Source organism: Microcaecilia unicolor, chromosome 6 (assembly GCF_901765095.1).
Source record: "Microcaecilia unicolor chromosome 6, aMicUni1.1, whole genome shotgun sequence".
Taxonomy (NCBI): Eukaryota; Metazoa; Chordata; class Amphibia; order Gymnophiona; family Siphonopidae; genus Microcaecilia; species Microcaecilia unicolor.
In genome coordinates this window covers 318,194,104-318,212,314 of record NC_044036.1, presented here as the reverse complement: position 1 = coordinate 318,212,314, position 18,211 = coordinate 318,194,104, and the positions used below count along the sequence as shown (strand labels likewise).

The 18,211-nt window shown below is 47.9% G+C and overlaps 1 protein-coding gene across 1 annotated transcript in view; it reads left to right on the top strand.

Moving 5' to 3' along the window:
* The window catches only part of LOC115472559 (5-hydroxytryptamine receptor 3A-like), a 51,406-nt gene that overhangs the window by 26,238 nt on the left and 6,957 nt on the right, over positions 1 to 18,211 (top strand). Inside the window, exon 5 of the mRNA XM_030206856.1 lies at positions 16,739 to 16,879. Within this exon, the coding sequence (XP_030062716.1) occupies positions 16,739 to 16,879 (141 nt within the window). The remainder of the gene's footprint in view (positions 1 to 16,738; positions 16,880 to 18,211) is intronic.

Below are 18,211 nucleotides of genomic sequence, written 5' to 3'. Positions count from 1 at the left end.
GAGCATTTCTTCTCTCTCCCTTCCCCTCCATCCATGTGCATCTCCTTCCTTTGTCTTCCCTCCCCTCCATCCATGTCCAGAATTTCTCCCCTTCATCCATCATCTCCTTCCTGTCGTCCCTTCCCTGCCCTCCATCCATGTCCAACAATTCTCCTCTCTCCCTACCAGGGGCATAGCCAGACACCAAAGTTTGGGTGGGCCTGGGCCCAAGATGGGTGGGCAGAAGAACCCCGCCTCATCCCACAGATTATGTGGTCTCTCCTCTCACCTGCATGCCATATGGTCTCTCAAATATCTTCCCTCTCCTGCATACCTTTTAAATAGCAGATTTTCACCGGCAACGGGCAGCAACTAATACACACTGCTGATGTTGGCTCCATAGCCTTCCCTCTGATGCAACTTCCTGTTTCCACCTAGGCAAGAATACATCAGAGCAAAGGCTATGGGGCCGGTGCGAGCAGTATGCATCAGTCACTGCTCACTGCAGGCGAAGATCTGCTATTTACAAGGTATGCAGGAGGGACAGTTGTTGGGAGTTTTCGGCTGGTGGGGCTTGGGGATCCCTGCCGGCCACATTATAGCCATGCTGGTACTGGGTGGGCCTGGGCCCACCCAAGCCCACCCTTGGCTACGCCACTGCTCCCTCCCCTCCATCCATGTCCAGCAACCCTCCTCTCTCCCCTGCCCTCCCCTCCATCCATGTTCAACAACCCTCCTCTCTCCCCTGCCCTCCCCTCCATCCACCCATGTCCAGCAACCCTCCTCTCCCCTCTATCCACCCATGTCCAGCAACTCTCCTCTCCATCCACCTATGTCCAGAAACTCTCCTCTCCCCTGATCTCCCCTCCATCCATTGTCAGCAAACCTCCTCTCTCCCCTGCCCTCTCTTCCATCCACCCATGTCCAGCAACCCTCCTCTCTCCCCTCCATCCACCCATATCCAGCAACCCCCTCTATCCACCCATGCCCAGCAACCCTCCTGTCCCCTCTATCCACCCCTGTCCAGCAACTCTCCTCTCCATCCACCTATGTCCAGAAACTCTCCTCTCCCCTGATCTCCCCTCCATCCATTGTCAGCAACCCTCCTCTCTCTCCTGCCCTCTCTTCCATCCACCCATGTCCAGCAACCCTCCTCTCCCCTGCCCTCCATGCATATCCAGCAATTCTCTTCTCTCCCCTGCCCCCCTCCATCCATCCATACCCAGCAATTCTCTTCTCTTCTCTCCCCTGCCCCCTCTATCCATCCATCCCCAGTGATTCTCTTCTCTTCTCTCCCCTCCCCTGCCCCCCTCCATCCATCCATCCCCAGCTATTCTCTTCTCTCCCTCCCCTGCCCCATCCATCCATCCATCCATCCATCCCCAGCGATTCTCCTTTCCCCTGCCCCCTCCATCCATCCCCAGCGAGTCTCCTCTGTCCCCTCCCTGCCCTCCCCTCCCGCTGCCATCCATGTCGTGATTCTCCTTCACCCCCATCCCCCTCCCATTTATGGCCACCTGCCCACCCTCTTCTCCCCCCAACATCCCCCTTTTTTCTTCCTGCCACCCTGCATGGTTTAAGTCTTTTTTAATTTACCTCCGTCCCAGCGGCCGTGTCATTTCAAAGCCCTGCCCATCTCCAGACTTCCCGCCCTTCATGAGTTCGTTCCCTCAGAGTCCCGCCTTCTGACATCATTTCCTCTTTCCTCGAGGGTGGGACTCTGAAGGAACGAACTCATGAAGGGCGGGAAGTCTGGAGATGGGCAGGGTTTTGAAATGACATGGCTGCTGGGACGGAGGTAAATTAAAGATTTAAACCACCAAGGGCGGCGTGGTATGGTGGCGCAACACCGCAGCGGCGCCTTTGAAGGCAGGCGCCCTCCTGCGGTGCTTACCCCGCTTACTGGGTTTGACCAGCCCTGGCTACGAGGAGAGGTGGTGGAATTATCTCAAGCTCATAATTTACTGTCTGGTAAGGTTGGAGAGCAGACTACCAAGATGGACGCCTTAGAAAATGAGGTAAAATCTGTTAAATCTTCTATATTTGTGGTAATAATAGAAAATAACTTCCAGAAATGAAAAATTGACTATTTGGAAAACCAGCTAAGGAGGAATAATTTACATTTCCTGAATTTCCTCAAATCTCCTCTTTTCTCTGCTAAAGACATGCTGAAAAAGTATTTTGTAGAAATATTGGGTATACCCTCTGAAAGTTTCCCCCCCTTTAACAAAAATACAATATATTTCTGCTGCTGGAACAAGTCAATTTCCTCAAACTCCACTTGTGAGTTTCCTCTTGCTGATAACTGTATTTTGCATAAGACAAGTTAGGTTCTTATAATAATCACTAGTAAACAAGGCCCGTTTCTGTTAGAAATGAAACGGACGCTAGCAAGGTTTTCCTTGGAGTGTATGTTTCAGAAAGAGCGTGTGTGAGAGATGGAGCGTGTTTGTCAGAGAGAGAATGTGAGAGAGAGACAGAGTGTATGTGTTTGTGCGAGAGAGTGTGTGAGAGACAGTGTTTGTGTTTCTGTGTGACACTGTGTGAGAAAGAGGGACAAAGACAGTGAGTGTGTGAGTGAGAGTGTATGTGGCAGACAGAGAATGAGCGACTGCGTGTGTGGTGTGAGGAACCCCCTCACCCCCTCCCTCTCCCCTGCCCCCTTGCAGCCAGGCATGTGCAGCGACCCTCCTCTCCCCGTGTTCCCCCTGCAGCCACCCATGTCCAGCATCCCCCTGCAGCCACCCATGCCTATCAACCCTCCTCTCCCCCTGCTGCGTCCTTCCTGTCTCCCCTGCTCCCCCTGCAGCCACCCATGTGGTCTCAGCCCCCCCCCCCTCAGCATCCCTCCTGTCCCCCTGCAGGCACGCATGTGCAGCGTCCCTCCTCTCTCCCCTGTCCCCCCTGCAGCCAGCCATGTCCAGCGACCCTTCTGTCCCCCTGCCCCCCCTGCAGCTACCCATGTCCTGCGACCCTCCTCTCCTGTGCAGCCACCCATGTCTGAGGACACTCCTCTCCTTTTTCCCTGTTCCTCCCCTGTGGCCAGCCATGTCCATCGACCCACCTGTCCCCCCTGATGACCACCAACCCTTCTGTCCCCCTGCCCGCCCTGCAGTGTCTGTCCTGTATCCCCTGTCCCCCTTGCAGGCACCCATGTGGTGTGTGGAGCCCCATCCCTATCTCCCTGTTCCCTGCCCCCCCTGCAGCCACCCATGTGCAGCGACCCTCCCCTCCCCTCCCCCTGCTTCCTTCCAGCCACCCATGTCCAGCGAGACCCCCCCCCTTCCCCCCCAGCCGGCGCAGCACCCAAAGAAAGCCCCTTGTCCCCCCCTTCGCGCATCACCCGACCCCCACACCGTGGCACATCACCAAGCCCCTCCCCCCCTCATCAACCCCCTCGCCACCCACAACCGCTAATACAAACTGTGTCCGGCGGCTGCTGCTTCTGCTATTCAGCAGCAGCAGCCCGTACATAAAGAAAACAAAAAAAAAATCCTCCTAAAACGCACCTCCGTTGAGAAGCATCTCACATTGGCTGAAGTCTCAGCATGCGCTCCTCCTCTCCCATCTGACGTCTCGGCGTTTCTCCGGGGTCTTCCGGCAGGGGCACTGACGTTGAGGGGAGAGGAGGAGCGGCTGCAGAGACGTCAGCCAATGTGAGATGGTTCTCCACGGAGGTGCGTTTTAGGAGGTTGTTTTTTTGTTTGTTTGTTTTCTTTATGTACAGGCTGCTGCTGCTGAATAGAAGCAGCAGCAGCCGCCGGGCAGAGTTTTATTAGCGGTCGCGGGTGGCGAGGCGGTCGATGTGGGGGGGGGAGGGGCTTGGTGAAGTGGCGGGGGAGGGGTTGGGTGATGCGGCGAGGAGGGAAGGGGGGTAGGGGCTTTCTGGTGCCCCGTTGCACGGGTTGTTGTGGCGATGCGGCGGGGGGGCACTTAGAGGTGCACCGTCGAGGCTGTGTGTGTGTGTTTGTATGTATGTGTGTGTGTGTGTTTGTATGTGTTTGTGTTTCTGTGTGTGTGTGTGTTTGTTTTTTTGTGTGTGTGTGTGTGTTTCTGTGTTTTGTGTGTGTGTGTGTGTGTGTTTGTGTTTCTGTGTGTTTGTGTGTGTTTATGTGTGTGTTTGCGTGTTTATGTGTGTGTTTGTGTGTGTGTGTGTTTATGTTTGTTTGTGTGTGTGTGTGTTTGTGTGTGTTTATGTGTGTATGTTTATGTGTGTGTTTGCAATTTGTGTGTGTGTTTGTGTGTTTGCGTTTGTGTTTATGTGTGTTTGCGTTTGTGTGTGTGTTTATGTGTGTGTGTTTGCGTTTGTGTGTGTGTTTGTGTGTGTATGTCTTTGTGTGTGTTTATGTGTGTGTGTGCGTTTGTGTGTTTGTGTGTGTATGTCTTTGTGTGTGTGTGTGCATTTGTTTGTGTGTGTTTGTGTTTGTGTGTATGTTTATGTGTGTGTTTGCGTTTGTGTGTGTGTGTTTGTGTGTGTATGTTTGCAATTTGTGTGTGCGTTTGTGTGTGTGTTTATGTGTGTGTGTGCATTTGTTTGTGTGTGTTTATGTCTTTGTGTGTGTTTGTGCGTTTGTGTGTGTGTGTTTCTGTGTGTGTGTTTGCATTTGTTTGTGTGTTTATGTATGTGTTTGTGTGTGTGTGTGTGTGTTTGTGTGTGTATGTTTGCAATTTGTGTGTGTTTATGTGTGTTTGCGTTTGTGTGTGTGTTTATGTGTGTGTGTTTGCGTTTGTGTGTGTGTGTGCATGTGTTTGTGTCTTTGTGTGTGTTTATGTCTTTGTGTGTGTTTGTGCGTTTGTGTGTGTGTGTTTCTGTGTGTGTGTGTTTGCGTTTGTGTGTTTGTGTGTGTGCATTTGTTTGTGTGTTTATGTGTTTGTGTGTTTATGTGTGTGTGTTTGCGTTTGTGTGTGTTTGTGTGTGTTTGTCTTTGTGTGTGTGTGTGTTTCTGTGTGTGTGTTTATGTGTGTATGTGTTTGTGTGTTTATGTGTGCGTGTGTGTGTTTGTGTGTGTTTATGTGTGTTTGCGTGTGTGTGTGTTTGTGTGTGTTTGCGTGTGTGTGTGTTTATGTGTGTGTATGTTTGTGTGTGTGTTTATGTGTGTGTGTTTGTGTGTGTTTATGTGTGTGTGTGTTTGTGTGTGTGTGGGGGGGAGATGGTTGCGGGTGGCTTTTGTGGTCGTGTGGTTGGGGAGTTTGCCAGCAGTCTGTAGCAATTCCTAGGCAGGGGAGGAGTACAGAAACACTCCCCCTGCCTGGGTCGTTGTTTGTTGGAGGGGGTTGCCAGTTGGTAGGGGTGCCTTTATGGATCCCTTTACTCTCTGTGTTCTGCCCTCGAGGGCGGGGCAGAGACATGGTGAGTTGGATGGCTTCACCACCATGAACTTACGAACTGTTTAGGGATTTTGCAGATGGCTTCAGCAGGTTGTCTTCAGAAAGTTGAGGTAGCATTTTATGTACAGATGGGGCGTGGCTGAGGGCGGGTCTATGAGTGAGGGTGACTGGTCCTAGCTTATGAAGACTACAGGATTTTTGTGCTTCTCTGCCTTGGAGTGAGCTTCAGAACGTTCAAGGTGGGATTTATTAATATAGATTAGGATATCAGTTGTGATTTGTATATTCACTTATTTAGTTAGCCTGTTAGTATTCAGATTGTATTATCTATTCTGGTGATAATCTATTTTTATAACAAGTATTTTTGTATTTTGCTTGGCACTTTGCTTCAGTACTGTTATATATATATATATATATATATATATATATATATATATCCTAATGATTATTATAAGAACCTAACTTGTCTTATGCAAAATACAGTTATCAGCAATACACAGACCAGAAATCCTGATGTAACCCTGTCTATCTCAGATAAAACTAAAGACTAACTCTCCCCGAGACCACAGGAAATATATCCTGGTATCTCACCTTGCCATCTGACACAGACTCCCAATGGTAGAGAAGCAGATTCTTTCCTCTGACTGTAGCAGAAGTCTCAGCGAGTCTCAGTACAAGAATAAGTCCAAGATTTATTCTGGATACAAATGGTACAGTCTTAGATAAGGCCTTGTGGTAGCTGAGCTAACCTTGTGAGTTTGTCACAAGGTATACAGTTCACTGCTTTTAGGAAAATCAGTCTCTGGCTCTTCCGAGCATTCCGTTCACCTGCCAGTCATCTGGTGTTCTTCCTCTTCCTCCTTCTGGTGTTCCTTCCGCTCGGTGGTCTCCGACTCTAGCTTTCTTCCGCTCTTTTTCTCCGACTCTCTGATTCTTCAGTCCAAAACTTCTGGTATCCAAGGGCCAGATGATACCTGTGGCCCAATCACATACGATGACATCATGTTCAGCCAGCTTCATGATCACCAAGAAGCCTTTGTTATAGATTGCATACTCCAGGAGCTGTGTCCACTGTTCCCAAGAGATAACGGGACTAGTTTGCAACAAAGAATATGTCCTTGGATGAAATAATCTTGCAATGCTCAGCAGTAATTTTCCTTTGCAAGAAAGCTAGGTTCTAAAAGTTAAAGATGCACTCAGGTCACAGGCTGTAGCATCCATATGGTTATAGGCTTGTATAGGCCAAGACCAGCAAAGGTGAGATCTCAGGTAAATACCCCTACAGGGCCGGAGGTTCTGCAAGGTTGCCCACTGCTGCCGCTGCACACTACAGCCCTCCCAAGTCCTACCTTGAAGGGCCTTGGTGGCAGGGGCGTATCTGGACTCCGGCGGTAGGGGGGGCCAGAGCCAGAGGGAGGGGGCACATTTTAGCGCCCCCCCCCCCGCCCCCCCCCGCCGCCGCCGCCGAGCCCCCACCGCCACCAATAACTTAGTCTCTCCACCCCCCTCCCGCCGCCAACCCTCCCCCGCTGCCGTTCTTACTTTTGCTGGCGGGGGACCCCAACCCCCGCCAGCCGAGGTCTGCTTCCACCTGCCGCTGCCTTCAAAACTTCTTCTTCAGCCGGCGGGGGACCCCAAACCCCCGCCAGCCGCCCCGCGCTGTTTAAAATTCATCTTCGGCCTCCGTGGCCGTGCTGCTGGGATAGGCGGCGCTGTTGAAATCCACTTCGGAGTCTGACGTCGTTGTACGTTGTACGTGCTGCGACGTCAGACTCCGAAGTGGATTTCAACAGCGCCGCCTATCCCAGCAGCACGGCCACGGAGGCCGAAGATGAATTTTAAACAGCGCGGGGCGGCTGGCGGGGGTTTGGGGTCCCCCGCCGGCTGAAGAAGAAGTTTTGAAGGCAGCGGCAGGTGGAAGCAGACCTCGGCTGGCGGGGGTTGGGGTCCCCCGCCAGCAAAAGTAAGAACGGCAGCGGGGGAGGGTTGATGGCGGTAGGGGGGGCCAGGGCAAAATCTGCAGGGGCCCAGGCCCCTGAGGCCCCACGCAGATACGCCCCTGCTTGGTGGTGTAGTGACCTCTGTGGGGGAAGGAAAGAATTACACTCTTTCCTGCCCGCTGTTGCTACTCTGCTCTGCACGGCTGCCGTGTTTGAAAAATGGCTGCCCAGACCCACAAGACTACTGTGGGAAGTCTCGGCAGCCATTTTTAAAACACAAGCAGCACCGGGAACAGTCGTGACAGCATGCAGGAAAGAGTGGGGTTCTTTCCTGCCCCCGAAGAAGCCACTAGGCCACCAGGGCCCTTCAAGGTAAGACCGGGGATGGCTTTAGTGTGTGGGAGGGGGCAGCAACTGCGGTGGTGGGGAGGTGGGTTGTAGTGTGGAGGGAGGTGGCAGTGTATTGGTGGGGTGGCAGGCAGTGGCCAGGGGGGCCTCAAGAACCTTTACTGCCTGGGGGCCCCGATTACTGCCAGTCTACCCCAATCCAGTGTGTCCAACAAAGTGGCCAGAGTCATACATGTCATTTCTTGCAGGTTACATCTGCCTATGGGGCTGATGCTCAAAATTCAAGGAAATTGCATGCAAATGGGATTCATGGAAAGTCTGGGTCCAGTTCAGTAGGGAAAGCGCCTAGCACATGTGCAGAACAGTCCTGCGGTAAGTGTCAATGGTCTGCGCATGCCCTGGAAAAAGAAAGCAGAAATGGCGACAGCTGCCATTTCCTCTTTTCCTTGGTGTCCTCTCTCTTCTGCTCACCATCTTCATACTCCTGTAGAAAACTCAGGAAGAAACCTCCATCCATAGCTCCAGTTGCAGCAGAATGCCTGCACAAAGTACATGTGCAAGACAGACACACAAGATACAGGCACCATTTCAGACAGCAAGATACATGCACTAGTAAGAATGGGTTCTATTACAGCAAAGTTTTATAACAAGAGAAATCTCATGAGAGATCCTGTTGTAAAGCAAACCGCTTTACCCGTGCGTCATAGATGGACATCATATGAGCTCATCAGCATTATCTTTTTCTGTTTACCTATACTTTTTTTTACAGCACTATTCCAGGCAGAACACACTCATATAATACACACACCTGAATTAAAAAATTTCAAGCAGACCATTCCACCAAGAAGCTGCCCTCTCACGTGTAACTCCACCTCAGACCTGCCAGTAAAATGTAAATGTTGCAGGTAGGCATTCTCTTCTGTGCATTGCACAGAAACATCTGTGCATCACAGGGAATGATCATTTTAATGCTAATGGGCTTGCTTTTAATACTAATGAGCTCATTTTAATACATTTGCATTGTGTTTTTGGTCACTGCTTCCGCAAATGGTAAAAGCAATACTGAAAATGTTTGTGCATTGGCACAAAACCAGCTAAAACTGGTCTAAATGAAACATTACAAGCCCAATAAGTGTTGAGCATTGGCCCCTATGTCCTGTTTAAAGTATAACACTCATTTGAGTTTTGTTCTGATTCCCTCCTCTTTCTACAGAGATCTTCTGTGTTTATATGTCATGCATTTTTTAATTCCCTTCACATTTTTTTGTCCCACCACTTCCAGTGGGAGGTATCCGGGGCATCCACCACCCTCTCTGTGAAAAAGTGTTTTCTGATGTTACTCCTAAATCTACCACCTGTAACCTTAATTCATGTTCTCTGGCACTATTGCTTCCCCTTATCTTATGTTAAATCTTTTTTATTAAAGAAATCCATATACAAACAAAATGCAATACATTCTCAAGATTCATAACTTTTTGAAAACAAATCCAACTTCTATTGTCTCTCCCTCCCTTCTGCCCTCCTTACTACCCTCAACGCAGTTGCAAAAACAATTCCAATACTAACTCAACCCCACCCTCCTCCCACCCCCTACCCCACTCACAATCCTAGAAAGACACAACTCCCCCTTTCACTCCCCCCAAAGGACCTGTGCTCTTATGACCCCCCCCAGGTTGCTTCCCCTTATTTAAAAAAAAATTGTTTATACACTAATATCCTTCAAGTAATTAAACATCTATCCCTTCCCCTATCCCTTCTTTCCTCTAGGGTATACATATTCAGATTTAAGACTCTTTACATATGTCTTTTGGCACTTTCTGAACCAACTCATCTCTTTTTATATCCTTAACTTCAAGTGCTGCCTTATGACTTGTAAAGGGGCATTAACATCTCCTTTTTTCTGCTGGTCATGCCTCTCTCTATGTGGTCTAGTATCCTTCTGGCTTTGGCCATGACCTTGTCACACTGTTTTGCCACCTTGAGATCCTCAGACAAGATCACCCCAAGGTCTCTTTCCTGGTCCATGAATATCAGTCTCACCCCATATCATATACAACTCCTGTGAATTTCTACATCCCAAGTGCATCACTGTGCACTCTGTTGCATTTAATTTAAATTGTCAAATATTAGACCATTTTATTTTTTGTACATTGCGTTGTCCATTCCCTCTGGTGTGCACTCTGTTGCAAAACTTTGTCTCATCTGCAAAAAGGCAACTTTTCCTTCTAACCTTTCAGCAATGTCATAGTAACATAGTAGATGACGGCAGAAAAAGACCTACACGGTCCATCCAGGCTGCCCAACAAGATAACTCATATATGCTACTTTTTGTGTATGCCTTACCTTGATTTGTATCTGTCTTTTTCAGGGCACAGACCGTATAAGTCTGCCCAGCACTAGCCCCACCTCCCAACCACCAGCCCCTCGATTTGTATCTGTCTTTTTCAGGGCACAGACCGTATACGTTTGCCCAGCACTAACCCTGCCTTCCAACCACCAGCCCCGCCTCTCCCATCCATTCTCCGCTAAGCTCCTGAGGATCCCTTCCTTTCGGACAGGATTCCTTTATGTTTATCCCACGCATGTTTGAATTCCGTTACCGTTTTCATCTCCACCACCTCCCGCGGGAGGGCATTCCAAGCATCCACCACTCTCTCTGTGAAAAAATACTTCCTGACATTTTTCTTGAGTCTGCCCCCTTTCAATCTCATTTCATGTCCTCTCGTTCTACCGCCTTCCCATCTCCGGAAAAGGTTTGTTTGCGGATTAATACCTTTCAAATATTTGAACGTCTGTATCATATCACCCCTGTTTCTCCTTTCCTCCAGGGTATACATGTTCAGGTCAGCAAGTCTCTCCTCTTACGTCTTGTAACGCAAATCCCATACCATTTTCGTAGCTTTTCTTTGCACCGCTTCAATTCTTTTTACATCCTTAGCAAGATACGGCCTCCAAAACTGAACACAATACTCTAGGTGGGGCCTCACCAAAGACTTATACAGGGGCGTTAAAACCTCTTTTCTTCTTCTTTCTTATACAGCCTAGCAACCTTCTAGTTACGGCCACCGCCTTGTCACACTGTTTCGTCGCCTTCAAATCCTCAGATACTATCACCCCAAGATCCCTCTCCCCGTCCATACCTATCAGACTCTCACCGCCTAACACATACGTCTCCCGTGGATTTCTACTCCCTAAGTGCATCACTTGGCATTTCTTCGCATTGAATTTTAATTGCCAAACCTTAGACCATTCTGCTAGCTTCCTGAGATCCTTTTTCATGTTTTCCACTCCCTCCCGGATGTCTACTCTGTTACAGATCTTAGTATCATCCGCAAATAGGCAAACTTTACCTTCTAACCCTTCGGCAATGTCACTCACAAATATATTGAACAGAATCGGCCCCAGCACCGATCCCTGAGGCACTCCACTACTCACCTTTCCCTTATCCGAGCGAATTCCATTAACCACCCTCTGGCGTCTGTCCGTCAACCAGTTCCTAATTTAGTTCACCACTTTGGGTCCTATCTTCAGCCCATCCAGTTTATTTAAGAGCCTCCTGTGGGGAACCGTGTCAAAAGCTTTGCTGAAATCTAAGTAGATTACGTCTATAGCTCGTCCCTGATTCAGTTCTCCGGTCACCCAATCAAAGAACTCAATGAGGTTCGTTTGGTATGATTTCCCTTTGATAAAACCATGTTGTCTTAGATCTTGCAACTTATTGGTTTCCAGGAAATTCACTATCCTTTCCTTCAGCATCACTTCCATTACTTTTCCAATAACCGAGGTGAGGCTTACCGGCCTGTAGTTTCCAGCTTCTTCCCTTTTGTGAAGAGGGACCACATCCGCCATTCTCCAATCCCTCGGAACCTCTACCGTCTCCAAGGATTTATTAAACAAATCTTTAAGAGGACCCGCCAGAACCTCTCTGAGCTCCCTCAATATCCTGGGGTGGATCCCGTCCGGTCCCATGGCTTTGTCCACCTTTAGATTTTGAAGTTGTTTATACACACTCTCTTCCGTGAACGGTGCTATATCCACTCCATTCTCATTTGTACTTTTGCCAGTCAATCGCAGTCCTTCTCCAGGATTTTCTTCTGTGAAAACAGAACAAAAGTATCTATTTAGCAAATTTGCTTTTTCTTCATCATTATCCACATAGCAGTTCGCAGTATCTTTTAGTCTCACAATTCCCTTTTTAGTCATTCTCCTTTCACTAATGTACCTGAAGAAATTTTTGTCACCCCTCCTTACATTTCTAGACATATGTTCTTCCGCTTGCGCTTTCGCCACACATATCTCTCTCTCTTGGCTTCTTTCAGTTTCATCCGGTATTCCTCCCTGTGTTCTTCTTCTTGAGTTTTTCTGTATATCTGGAACGCTAACTCTTTAGCCTTTATTTTCTCAGCCACTTGCTTGGAGAACCATATCGGTTTCCTTTTTCTCTTGCTTTTATTTACTTTCCTTACATAAAGGTTTGTGGCCCTATTTATAGCTTCTTTCAGCCTGGACCACTGTCCTTCCTCTTCTTGTATGTCCTCTCAGCCCATCAGCTCCTTCCTTAGTATTCCCCCATTTTACTAAAGTCAGCACGCTTGAAGTCCAGGACTTTGAGTTTTGAGTGGCCGCCCTCCACTTCAGCCGTCATATCAAACCAAACCGTTTGATGGTCACTGCTGCCGAGGTGGGAACCCACTCGGACATTTGACACGCTATCCCCATTTGTGAGCACCAGATCCAGCATCGCTCCCTCCCTCGTGGGTTCCGTCACCATTTGTCTGAGCAGAGCACTTTGAAAAGCATCCGCGATCTCTCTACTTCTTTCCGATTCCGCAGATAGAATCTTCCAATCTACATCCGGCAGATTGAAATCTCCCAGCAACAGCACCTCTCTCTTCTTTCCCAACTTTTGAATATCTGCAATCAGGTCTTTATCTAATTCTTCCAATTGTGTCGGAGGTCTGTAGACAACACCAACGTGGACAGAGGTTCTATTATCTCTTTTTAAGGTGATCCATTTCGCTTCTTCCTTTCCCCAGGTCCCTGTCATTTCGGTCGCTGTGATATCATTTCTTACATATAGAGCTACTCCTCCACCCTTACGACCCTCTCTATCCTTCCTAGATTATAGCCTGGTATGTTTGCATCCCATTCATGGGAACCATTTAGCCACGTCTCCGTGACTGCAACACTCCCCAAAATATTGAATAGAACCAACCCTAGTACTGATCTCTAAGGTACTGCACTAATCACCTTTCTTTTCTCCAAGTGAATTCCATTAACCATCATCTTCTGTCATCTCTCAGTCAACCAGTTTCTAATCCAGTTCACTACTTTGGGTAGCCCACTCAGTTTATTCATCAACTTTGCTAAAATCCAAGCAGACTACACCTAGCACGTGTCCTCAATCTGGTTCTCTGGTTACCCAGTCAAAGAAATCAATCAGATTTGTTTAGTACAATTTTCCTTTGGTAAAACCGTGTTACTTTGGATCTTGTAATCTATTGGAATCTAGGAAGTTCACTATTCTTTCCTTCAGCAGCACTTCCATTACTTTTCCAACCATCAAAGTGAAGCTTACAAACTACATCCGTTCTTTTCTAATCATATGGAACCTCTCCCGTCTCCAAGGATTTATTAAAATAACTAGTAAAAAAGGCCCGTTTCGAAACGCAATGAAACGGGCACTAGCAAGGTAAACTCCCACCCATCCTCCCTCCCTGCCGAGTTCCATACCCCCCTCCCTTCCGAGGTGCAGACCCCCCTCCGCCCCTTTGTGTCTTCCTCCCTCTCGAGTTGCAGACACCCCTCCCTCCCAGTTCAAGGCCCCCTTCACGCCCTCCCACCGAGTTGCAGACTCCCCCCTCCCTCCGATTGTAACCCCCCCCCCTTCACGTTACTGCCTGGCCCCCCGTGGCGCGACCCTCTGGACACCACCCTGCTCGGTCCCTTGCCCCCCTTCAGTCCCTCCAGAGTTACAGACCCCCCTCCCTCCCAGTTTAAGGCCTCCTTCACACCCCTCCCACCGAATTGCAGAGCCCCCCCTCCCTCAGATTTAAACACCCCCCCCTCCGCGTTATTGACCTTTGGACCCCCCCTGCCGCGACCTTCTGGACACCACCCTTTCCTCCGAAATACCTCCCCTGAAGCCGTCGCGTACCTCTGCTGACGGATCTGAAGTGCTGTTCTGGGCTGCGTGGCGTTCTTTGTTGAATGAGCATCTGTTGAAGTTTCTGATGTCAGACGCACGCACAGAGACTTCAACAGATGCTCATTCATCAAGCCACGCCCCGCAGGACAGAACTTCGGATCTGTCAGCAGAGGGGAGGTATTTCGGATGAAAGGGTGGTATCCAGAGTGCCACGGCAGGGGGGTGCAGGTGTCATTAATGCAGAGGGGGGTGTTTAAATCTGAGGGAGGGGGGAGTATGCAACTCGGTGGGAGGTGCGTGATGGGCCTTGAACTGGGAGGGAGGGAGTGATGTGGGGGGGGGGGGCGGGTGTGTGGATGTGGTGAGAGGGGGGTGTTTGATGTTGGGGGTGGGTGGGTGATGTGATTCATAGAGTGTCATTGCTCTGTTCTCAATGTCATCACGTTTGACGCGTGGGCGGGGCAGACACTCATGGACGAAAACTTCTCAGCCACTTCACTTTAGAACGTTGGGGAAGTGAGGCTTCATTAGAACGTTGGAGGTGCGTTTTATATAGAGAGATCTCTAAGTCTTAGAGGACCCACCAGAACCTCTCTGGACTCCTCATAATCCTGGAATGTATCTTATCCAACCCCAAGGTTTTGACCACTTTTAATTTTTCAAGTTAATATAACCACTTTCTGCCAGGAACAATACAGTATCTACTCCATTCCTCCATGTATCTTTGTCAGTCGATTGTGATCCTTCTTCAGGGTTTCCTTCCATGACCATAAAAGTATTTGTTTAGCATGTATGCTTTTTCCTTATCATTCTCCACATGGCTGTTCCCAGCATCCTTTACTCTTACAATTCCTTTTCTAGTCTTCCTCCTTTCCCCAATGTACCTGAAAAAAAAAGTTGTCACCTATCTTTATATCTGTAGACATTTTATATTCTACGAGTGGTTTTGCCAGCCATACATCTCTCTTTGTTTCTTTGAGTTTTATCCTGTATTCTTTTCTTCTTTATTCCTTCTCATGCAATCTTCTGTATTTCACAAACATTACTCTTTTACCTTATTTTTTTTTTCAATTTCTTGTTTGGAGAAACACCCCCTTGCTTTTATTTACTTTCCATTATATAAAGTGCTGTTGCCTTTTTTATAGCTCCTTTTAGTTTGGACTACTGTCTTCCCAGTTCTCTCATATCCTCCTATCCCATCAGCTCTTTCTTGAGGTATTCCTCCATTTTACTAAAGTCAACATGTTTGAAATCTAGGTCTTTGAGTTTTGTGCATCTACCCTCCACTTTAGCTCTTCTATCAAACCACACCATATGATGATCACTATTGCCCAGATGGGCACCGACCTGGTCATTAACTCACTTTCTCTCTTTTTGAGTACTAGATCCAGTGTCACCCCTTCTCTCATGGATTCTACCACCATTTGTCTGGGCAGAGCAGTTTGAAAAGCACAAATGATCTCTCTACTTCTTTCTGATTCTGCAGATGGGACATTCCAATCTGCATCCAGCAGGTCAAAGCCCCTCCACAGCACCTCCCCTTCATTTCCAGCTTTTGGATATATCAGATCGGATCTTTGTCCATACTCTTCATTTGTGATGGAGGTCAGAAGCTGCCACTGTGTGGATAGAAGTTCCATCTTCTCTTTTCAAGATAATCCATACTGCTTCACCTTTTCCGCAGCTCCCCCCCACACACAATATTTCAACCACTTTAATACTATTTTTCATATATAGCACTACTACTATTCCTTTTTGACTATCTTTACCCTTCATAAACAGATTATAGCCTAGTATGGTTGTGTCCTGTTAATGGGAGACATTAGACCATGTCTCTGTAATGGTAATGATATCTAAGACTGCTTCTAACATCATTATTTGTTGGTATGTTTATGGGAGGGGGAGGGGGAAGAGCTGGGGAGCTGTATTTAGAGGGGATTCACAAAAATAGTGTTTGTGGGAAGGAGGGAGTTAGTACATAAGCAATGCCACACTGGGAAAAGACCAAAGGTCCATCGAGCCCAGCATCCTGTCCACGACAGCGGCCAATCCAGGCCAAGGGCACCTGGCAAGCTTCCCAAACATACAAACATTTTATACATGTTATTCCTGGAATTGTGGATTTTTCCCAAGTCCATTTAGTAGTGGTTTATGGACTTGTCCTTTAGGAAACCGTCTAACCCCTTTTTAATAAGTACATAGAGAGAATTATGGTGTTGTGAGCACCAGGGTGGAAGTGGGTTGAGAGAGGGGTTTGCACCTCAGGGAGGGAGGATTGACAGAGAGCTACAGTGGTGTGCATACTGAGGGATTGTGAGAGAAATCTATGGGCATTTGTGAGGGGGGAGAAGAGATGGGTTCTGAGAGAGCTATGGGATGTGTGTGCATGAGGGAGGGGTTTGAGAGAGGAGGTGGAGGGAATCCTACTAGGGGGTGGAAAAAGAGAAACATAAGGGTGTCTATCCTGGAAAGGCCATGGGTAGAGAAAACTGGGGACTGAACCTCAAAAAGGCAGAAGGGAGGGAGCGGAGAGCTTAGGGAGGGAAGTGAGTGCTGGGGGAGGGGTGATTAAGGCTAAGCTGGAGGATGGGTTTTATTGAAGAGCCAGGGTTTTATGCTGGATGAAGTCTACACAGTAATAAAAGAAATTGTACAGAATACAACATTCTACCAGGAGTAATACAGAAAAGATTATTACTGTAGAAACAAAAATGCTTCCACATTTGGATATATAGAGAGAGGCATCCAAACAAACTATTAACGAAACTTTTGCACATATTTTCTAGATTTATAAGTAGTCACAACCAATTTACTAAGACTCTTCTCTCATTCTATATCTGTGAATCTCTGAATCGGGCCCAATCTTTGAGAACAATTCTCCATACTTATTATCTCAGTAGGCTGTAGGCTTCAGCACCATGCAGTATGTCATTATGAATATCGCCTTTCTCTTCCTGCTCCTACAGTCAAAGAAGTTGTATTGAGAAACATCAAGAACACAGCCCAAGTAACCAGAAGAAGCAAAAAGCTCTATTTAAGCACTGGAGAATGGAACTTTAACAAGATAAAAATCAGAAGCAAAAATGTGGCAGGAGTCTCAGAAGAAAGCATGGAATATTCAAGCATCTTTTATGAGGTATTAAACTGTTGAAGCTTATACCACTGCATTTGTTACCCCTCAGAAGGGATTTTAAAACATAGTAACATAGTAAATGACGGCAGAAAAAGACCTGCACGGTCCATCCAGTCTGCCAAACAAGATAAACTCATATGTGCTACTTTTTGTGTATACCCTACTTTGATTTGTACCTGTCCTCTTCAGGGCACAGACCGTATAAGTCTGCCCAGCACTATCCCCGCCTCCCGCCACCGGCTCTGTCACCCAATCTCGGCTAAGCTCCTTAGGATCCATTCCTTCTGAACAGGATTTCTTTATGTTTATCCCACACGTGTTTGAATTCTGTTACCGTTTTCATTTCCACCACCTCCCGCGGGAGAGCATTCCAAGCATCCACTACTCTCTCCGTGAAAAAATACTTCCTGACATTTTTCTTGAGTCTGCCCCCCTTCAATCTCATTTCATGTCCTCTCGTTCTACCGCCTTCGCACCTCCGGAAAAGGTTCGTTTGCGGATTAATACTTTTCAAATATCTGAACGTCTGTATCATATCACCCCTGTTTCTCCTTTCTTCCAGAGTATACATGTTCAGGTCATCAAGTCTCTCCTCATACGTCTTGTAACGCAAATCCCTTACCATTCTCGTAGCTTTTCTTTGCACCGCTTCAATTCTTTTTACATCCTTCGCAAGGTACGGCCTCCAAAACTGAACACCATACTCTAGGTGGGGCCTCACCAACGACTTATACAGGGGCATCAACAACTCCTTTCTTCTGCTGGTCACACCTCTCTCTATATACAGCCTAACAACCTTCTAGCTACGGCCACCGCCTTGTCACACTGTTTCGTCGCCTTCAGATCCTCAGATACTATCACCCCAAGATCCCTCTCCCCGTCCATACCTATCAGATTCTCCCCGCCGCCTAACACATACATCTCCCGAGGATTTCTATTCCCTAAGTGCATCACTTTGCATTTCTTCGCATTGAATTTTAATTGCCAAACCTTAGACCATTCTTCTAGCTTCCTCAGATCCTTTTTCATGTTTTCCACTCCCTCCCGGGTGTCTACTCTGTTACAGATCTTAGTATCATCCGCAAATAGGCAAACTTTACCTTCTAACCCTTCGGCGATGTCACTCACAAATATATTGAACAGAATCGGTCCCAGCACCAATCCTTGAGGCACACCACTACTCACCTTTCCCTCCTCCGAGCGAATTCCATTCACCACTACGCTCTGACTTCTGTCCGTCAACCAGTTCCTAATCCAGTTCACCACTTCGGGTCCTATCTTTAGCCCATCCAGTTTATTTAAGAGCCTCCTGTGGGGAACCGTGTCAAAAGCTTT